The sequence below is a fragment of the Chaetura pelagica genome, unplaced genomic scaffold, assembly GCF_000747805.2.
Source record: "Chaetura pelagica isolate M959 unplaced genomic scaffold, ChaPel_1.0 scaffold107, whole genome shotgun sequence".
NCBI classification, from domain to species: domain Eukaryota; kingdom Metazoa; phylum Chordata; class Aves; order Apodiformes; family Apodidae; genus Chaetura; species Chaetura pelagica.
This window is the reverse complement of record NW_009953979.1, coordinates 1,600,875-1,609,161: the sequence shown is the minus strand read 5'-3', so window position 1 is coordinate 1,609,161 and position 8,287 is coordinate 1,600,875. Positions and strand designations below refer to the sequence as shown.

At 40.9% G+C, this 8,287-nt stretch overlaps 1 protein-coding gene across 1 annotated transcript in view; it reads left to right on the top strand.

The window, feature by feature from the left end:
* ELP3 (elongator acetyltransferase complex subunit 3) overlaps positions 1–8,287 on the top strand; it is a 96,874-nt gene that overhangs the window by 64,833 nt on the left and 23,754 nt on the right. The window contains exons 12-13 of the mRNA XM_010002183.1: positions 10–75; positions 6,450–6,677. Of these exons, the coding sequence (XP_010000485.1) occupies positions 10–75; positions 6,450–6,677 (294 nt within the window). The remainder of the gene's footprint in view (positions 1–9; positions 76–6,449; positions 6,678–8,287) is intronic.

Sequence of the window (8,287 nt, the reverse complement as noted above, 5' to 3'; positions counted from 1 at the left end):
TTTCCCTAGTGTCGTGATGTAAGGACCAGAGAGGTTGGCATCCAAGAAATTCACCATAAAGTGAGACCATATCAGGTAAGATTCGTCTTTTTTTTTTTTTTTTTTTTTCCTTTTTTTTAGAAGCTTGTTTCAGACACAATTTGTTATCTCTGTTTGGTGTGGAGGCGTTGGGACCCATTTGTTGCACATCCAATCCTGTGGTTTGCCTTTGTAGCTGGATCAAATTTTCCATTTACTTTCACAGCAGCTTTGGGTGTCTTTTGTTTGAGCACAGTCACATGTTGAAATTTATGGACCACCATGCTCAATAAACTGACTACAGCCAGCAGTTATTTTAGTGTTTGCACCACTACCACAAAATAAGCAGCTCTTTTCTACTGCTTCTTAGCCTTCCTTATTCTCTCATCACCATTTTGGATTTCAAAAATGCTAAAACCACAGTGAGGGCGTGCTGAACAGGAGTGAATGTTTAGCAAGATGAATTTACAGCCTTTTTTGTGAATGTACATGTTTGTATAGGCAAATAATATACATATAAATACAATTCTGCACATTTATATATATATTTATAGGTCAATAGATCCATTTAGCATATGACACATGTTGTCCTTTTCCCTCCTAAAATAGTCCACGAAAAGATTGCTCTGCTTATTCTACAGAAAGGAAAATGTGCACTGCTTAACATTTAGGACACTAATCCTGCAGTTCACTGTAGTTACAGGTTAGTATCAATCCTTTTGGAAAGTTGTCAGGAGGTCTATGGCCATGTATGGCACCCAAGGAGATGAGCTGTCTTAAGATCACAGGGGGTTGGATCCATCTTAGTACACATCTGTGCTGTGGCTAACAAATAATATCCTGGAATTATTCTCTTCCTCTTCCTTTGCTGACATTAAAGAAGTACTGATGATTGTAGGGCTAAAGAAGGACTGAATGATTGTACAGTTTCTCCATCATGTATCTCCTTGACTTTCAAACAAGAATTCTTTGTGCCAGGCAGAACATATTGCCACCTCCAGGTAGAAAGCTGAATCTGAATGACAATTCTATAGCTCTCTCCTGGGCAATGAGCATAGAGCCACTGAGCTACTAAAGTGGGGCTAGGTTTTCTGTCTCAGCACAGAGGGTCCTGACAAAGGTCATCTTAGTTGTGCTTTGGAATCGCCACTGATGATTTAGGCTTCCAAGAGGCTCTGAGTTTGGTGCCAGAAGTTAAGTAGCATGAGTATTCTCCTGCATTTAGCATCTGAAAGGTGTTCTTACTTTACAAACCGGAGATTACTAGGAGCCATAGTCTGTTTTTCTTCTGCTACTGTGTGAATTCAGATGGAGTGCAATACTTCCCATCCAGCCTAGCAGAAATCCAGTATGGAGATTTATAGCAATCTCAAATAATTTTGTTCTTACCAGATTTCTGCAAGAACTGAGGCTGTGCAGACTTGTTTGTACATAGGCCAAGCAGCCTTTGTGCTCTGCTTCTGTTACCAAATCTGTGGTCACTTCACAAATGATCTTCCAAAGATGTCTGTTGTCAGCAGTGCTAATCTAATTTAAATTGTAGATTTCTTGAGTAGTTAGCAAATAGCTTATCACAGGGCTTTCAAAGCAACGTTATGTTGAAAATTCCCTTTGTTAAACTCATCTATCTGAGTGACAGGAGGATGTCATTTTGTAGTCTTAGCAAAATTTATCATGACAGCAAGCAAGAGGAATCTTCTGAAGATGGTATAATTTTTCATGTGCTTTAGACTAATGACAAGGTATGATGTTTTCTTGGCTTCATAAGTAAACAGCGCATCCTCTTGATAAGGGAGGCTATCATGTCATATCTAAAAGAAGTTAATCACTTGCTGTAATTTGTTACACTTTATGCAACTTCTTGCTGTTAAGGATCAGTAGGCTGTTTCTTTTTATAATGGCGATGGTGTGTCTGCTTTTAAAAGTGTGGGGATTTTTCTGAATCAATTCGAAGTAGATTACTTGCCTGTAGCTGGTTATTTCCAGAGCTGTCTCTAAGCTGCCTTTTCAATTAGTGGCATTTCTCCATAGCAGCAGAAGGTATTTGTTTGCTCTCAGAATGGTTAAGGCTGCATAGTGCTACGTAATAGCCTTAAAAATGCTCCATTGAGTTGTTGCTGTGAAGAGATGCTGGATTGACAGTTTTTTGAAAGGCGAGGGACAATGACAGCTCTGTTATGGGTATAAACCTATATTAGTGTTAAAGCAGAAAGTGTAAGGCATAGAAGCTGCTGCTTCTGGGAAGTGGGGGGTTTTATATCAAGTTAATGATCTCAGTATAAAGCCTTAGTAGGAATAAGGCAGATTTTTAAAGTGGGAGGAGCTGTTCTAGGTCAGGAGTGTAATCTGCAACTGGGTTTGCTCCTTCTTTGTCAAGGTTAGTTTAAAACAAACTGTGTTGGACATTGAACAGGATTGCCTGTGGACATGGTGATCCACCCTGATGAAGGTTATTCTTACCCAGCACATGGGATGGTTTATGGATGAGTGGCTGACGCTGGGAGCTGCAGCATACTGCCACACATAGCTATGCACCAGCCAACCAGGAGGTGATTCAGGCTGGCTTTTGCCACATTTATGCCAATATCTCAGAAGGAAAAGGCTTTGTACAACCTGTGAGTCCTTCAAAACCCCTAGAGGGGAATTTATGTGTCCTAGAACATCCTGGTCCTAGGATATCATCTGTGCTCAGGGATATGGGGAGAACAAAGTTCTCGATCCAGTAGTGACTTTTCTGAGCATATCAGCTTACCTGGCACATGCTTATGATGCTATAAAAATGCATGCAATAAGTAAAGCCTCCTGGTGAAGGTTCCTGTAGTCTTGCTTCATTTCTGTCTGAGTATGGCTTTAAGACTGGATGTGGCCATCAAGATCCTGCTGGAGAACAAGCAATGGAGCCATGTTTGCTACTTGTTTTGTTTTGCCTTCAAGAGAAACCGGGAGCTCTGCAATCCTACAATTTTGAACTCTTAGTATAGCAGCGTTTAATAATATTTTCAGCTTCTTTTGTACATTAGCAGTAAGCTTTAACCTAATGGCTTTTCCACCTATAAAATTAACTGCAGAATCTAGGTATTTTAAAGATTTCATGCTCTTATTTATTTATTTATTTTTATTTTATCCCCACTATACCTTTCCATTTTACTAGTGGTGCCATGTACCTGATGGTAGATCTGGATCAGTGTGAGTCAGCTGTTCTGACACACAATCTGGAGTGGAATTGTGTTCTTGGAGAATTTGACATATCAACAGACATCTGCTGAACAACCCAAACTCTCTTAGCCCATCACTAGAGCAGAGGTGCTCCAGCCCTCGCATCATCTCTGTGGCCAACTCAGGGGTGTTGTGTGACGAGAAGCTCTCCATGAGCCTGCAATGTGCACTGGCAGCCCAGAAACCAACTGTGTCCTGGGCTGCATTCCCAGCAGTGTGACCAGCAGGGCCAGGGAGGGGATTGTCCCCCTCTGCTCTGCTCAGGTGAGACCCTCCTGCTGGGTCCAGTGCTGGGTTCCCCAACACAAGAAGGACATGGAGCTGTTGGAGTGAGTCCAAAAGAGGCCACAGAGTAAGCTGGTCTAGTGGGCCTAGTGTCCTTGCCCATGGCAGGGGTTTGGAACTAGATATTCTTTAAGATCCCTTCCCAAACCATTCTGTGATTCTGTGACTCCAGCTATACTATGTGAATTCAAAACACAAATAGAGAGTGACTCACTGAGTCACCAAAGATGTGACATTATCATCATCAGCTACAGGTTGCATCAAATTAACTCTACTACATTACAGACGCAGATAGCATTGAGTGAGTGGCATTTCTCCATAGCAGCAGAAGGTATTTGTTTGCTCTCAGAATGGTTAAGGCTGCATAGTGCTACGTAATAGCCTTAAAAATGCTCCATTGAGTTGTTGCTGTGAAGAGATGCTGGATTGACAGTTTTTTGAAAGGCGAGGGACAATGACAGCTCTGTTATGGGTATAAACCTATATTAGTGTTAAAGCAGAAAGTGTAAGGCATAGAAGCTGCTGCTTCTGGGAAGTGGGGGGTTTTATATCAAGTTAATGATCTCAGTATAAAGCCTTAGTAGGAATAAGGCAGATTTTTAAAGTGGGAGGAGCTGTTCTAGGTCAGGAGTGTAATCTGCAACTGGGTTTGCTCCTTCTTTGTCAAGGTTAGTTTAAAACAAACTGTGTTGGACATTGAACAGGATTGCCTGTGGACATGGTGATCCACCCTGATGAAGGTTATTCTTACCCAGCACATGGGATGGTTTATGGATGAGTGGCTGACGCTGGGAGCTGCAGCATACTGCCACACATAGCTATGCACCAGCCAACCAGGAGGTGATTCAGGCTGGCTTTTGCCACATTTATGCCAATATCTCAGAAGGAAAAGGCTTTGTACAACCTGTGAGTCCTTCAAAACCCCTAGAGGGGAATTTATGTGTCCTAGAACATCCTGGTCCTAGGATATCATCTGTGCTCAGGGATATGGGGAGAACAAAGTTCTCGATCCAGTAGTGACTTTTCTGAGCATATCAGCTTACCTGGCACATGCTTATGATGCTATAAAAATGCATGCAATAAGTAAAGCCTCCTGGTGAAGGTTCCTGTAGTCTTGCTTCATTTCTGTCTGAGTATGGCTTTAAGACTGGATGTGGCCATCAAGATCCTGCTGGAGAACAAGCAATGGAGCCATGTTTGCTACTTGTTTTGTTTTGCCTTCAAGAGAAACCGGGAGCTCTGCAATCCTACAATTTTGAACTCTTAGTATAGCAGCGTTTAATAATATTTTCAGCTTCTTTTGTACATTAGCAGTAAGCTTTAACCTAATGGCTTTTCCACCTATAAAATTAACTGCAGAATCTAGGTATTTTAAAGATTTCATGCTCTTATTTATTTATTTATTTTTATTTTATCCCCACTATACCTTTCCATTTTACTAGTGGTGCCATGTACCTGATGGTAGATCTGGATCAGTGTGAGTCAGCTGTTCTGACACACAATCTGGAGTGGAATTGTGTTCTTGGAGAATTTGACATATCAACAGACATCTGCTGAACAACCCAAACTCTCTTAGCCCATCACTAGAGCAGAGGTGCTCCAGCCCTCGCATCATCTCTGTGGCCAACTCAGGGGTGTTGTGTGACGAGAAGCTCTCCATGAGCCTGCAATGTGCACTGGCAGCCCAGAAACCAACTGTGTCCTGGGCTGCATTCCCAGCAGTGTGACCAGCAGGGCCAGGGAGGGGATTGTCCCCCTCTGCTCTGCTCAGGTGAGACCCTCCTGCTGGGTCCAGTGCTGGGTTCCCCAACACAAGAAGGACATGGAGCTGTTGGAGTGAGTCCAAAAGAGGCCACAGAGTAAGCTGGTCTAGTGGGCCTAGTGTCCTTGCCCATGGCAGGGGTTTGGAACTAGATATTCTTTAAGATCCCTTCCCAAACCATTCTGTGATTCTGTGACTCCAGCTATACTATGTGAATTCAAAACACAAATAGAGAGTGACTCACTGAGTCACCAAAGATGTGACATTATCATCATCAGCTACAGGTTGCATCAAATTAACTCTACTACATTACAGACGCAGATAGCATTGAGTGAGATTTGATCAAGTCCTATGTTGCCCTAAAGGAGTCTCAGTTTGAGTCCTGGAACTGCTCCTTGGTGATTGTACATCAGGACTGTCTGAAGAAACAGTTTTTCCTTATTTCTGCTCTCTTTTCCAGTACTTACTTTATAGCCTCTAGGTGCTCTACAGAAGTACTTCTACCCAAGCATGGTCTTATTGTCTTCTCTACAGCCAGCCAGCTCTTATTTTGCTTTTCCCTTTTATGTTTTGTGATCTTCAGAGCTGCCTTTGTATGGACTGTCATAAAAAAAATTATTTGAGGCAAATAGTATGCTGTTACTGATCAGTTCTTGGGGTGCTTGTCTGTATGGTTTTGGTGTCTTCAGGACTATCTGAATGAGTAAGAGAAGACTTCCTACTGATTCTGTAAAGCACACACAATGCAGTACTCAACACCAACTCTTTGAGATCCACTCCTGTTGCTCATGTAGGTAGATCCCGTGCAGTGCTGGGAAGAACTAATTGGTAATTAGTAAAGAGGTTGAGTGCTGTTTAGAAGACACATGGCAAATAGGGATAGAAGACTAGTTCTGTCCCACTGAGAAATATGTTTCCATTAAGGTAGCTATGTGTTTTCTCTTTAATGTTACTGCAGTAACAGCAGTTATGATACAGTGCTGCTAAAATCCATCTAGAAGTAAATTGGCCTTTAAGAAAGCACTTCATGCTTTCTCTGAGTCATAATAGTTTATGGACCCATGAAATTGGTTTTGGTCTTTTCAATGCATTGCTTAACATTTTTTAAATAAGTTTTCCTTTTCTCTTTTCTTCTTCATATTCACCACCCCTTCTTTCCTTCAACCAGATTGAATTAGTTAGAAGAGATTATGTGGCTAATGGTGGCTGGGAGACTTTCCTGTCCTATGAAGATCCAGAGCAGGATATTCTTGTTGGCCTTCTACGACTGCGGAAGTGTTCAGAGGAGTCGTTCAGACCTGAGCTGAAAGGAGGCGTTTCCATTGTCCGGGAATTGCATGTGTATGGGAGCGTGGTCCCTGTGAGCAGTCGCGATCCTTCAAAATTTCAGCACCAGGTACTTCAAGCCATCTTCATTTTTGTATCTGTTCCTTTTTCTTGCATTCTGCTCCCTCCCCAGTATAATTGGAGAAGAATTTTATTTAATACCTGAATTCATCTGATAGCATTGAATCACAGTCTGCTGCAATAGAAACAGAATTGAATTTGAGTCCCTTCTTGCATTTCACCAGCTGAAATCATGTTGCTTCTGAGTTTTTGCTGGTGGGATCATGTTTAGGCATTTACAACTGCTCTGAGATTAAAAAAAAGGCTGAATATTATCAGCCTTGCTTTATGCCTGTACAATGCAAGCTCGTGTATGCTGGTGCTAATTTGACTTCTGAGTACTAAGCATCTTTGGTTCTGAAATATCATCCTTTTGTTCTTCTGTATGGGACATCAGAATTCACTGACAAAAAGCAAAACAAAGGAGATACACCCATTGTGTCTTTTTATTGCCTTCTAAAATGGATCTTGTTCAATAGATGAATTTAACTTCTGAAATCTGAAATAATTACAAATGAGATTTAATTTGATACTACCCAGTTTTATTTCAAAGGAAAACGTATTGAATACATTCTTCCTACCAAAACAGAAGAAATCCCACTCTGGCTCTGAGATGTGTGTTAGTTGAAGTGATTCAGTGAGACTCCAAGGTCTCTTTGTTGGGTCTGACAGATTTTTGCTTCAGACACACTTGTGAGACCATTTCTTATAAACCTTAAAGCATGTGAAGAATGGAGTGGAAAGCTGTGTTTCCAATTCCTTGCAGTGACTTGTATGAAAATGGCACATTATCCTTCTTCTGCATGTTAACATGCTGTGGCTTGCAGTGAGCAAAAATGTGAATTAAATTTTGCCCTAGTAGGTTTTGAACCTTTAGACAGAGCTTTTAAAAAAGCAATTAGGTTTTCCTCTTTGCCAGAAGTGCTCAGGGCTGATGCTTTAAATTAACTTCCTTGTACTTATTAATCTTTCCCTGAGTACATGCATTAAGATGCATTTTTGCTAGATGCTGATGATGTGTGACCATAAGGCAGTAGCTGGGGAAAAAACTAAATCTAAAAAAGAAGTGGATGTTTACACTATCAAATAGTTAACACTTAATAAGTTAGTAAGGAAAAAGTGGTCATCCTAAGTATTTGAGAACAAATAAAAGGAATTAACAAGAGAGACAGAGAAAATCAATTGAAAGTAGCCAACTACAAACATTGAAATAGGCTGCAAATTGAAATTTCATGGTATATGACGCACTCGTGTTCATTCAGAGTAGTCAGTGCTCAAGAGGTTAATCAGAAAGTGTTCTTCACAGTTGTGGGGGCAATTTCTGATTAGAAGGGCGTTTTAGAATTAAGATTTCTGTGTGTTATTTAAAAATGCCTGTAAGTGTTAAATGCTTTTCAGAATTAAATCACATCTGCTTCAGTGTTGCCACAGCCCCATTCTGTACGTCTTGTCAGGAAAACAGATGAACAAAGAGCCAAGTTTAATTTCTGCATCCTAATGCTAGAAGTGAATTAATCCAATCAATTATTCCCAGATATATAGGACAATGAAGTTGTTAAATAGAGTGGAAAGGCTATTCCCTTATTTTGGAGCATTATTGTGATTTCAGTAGTATTCCTG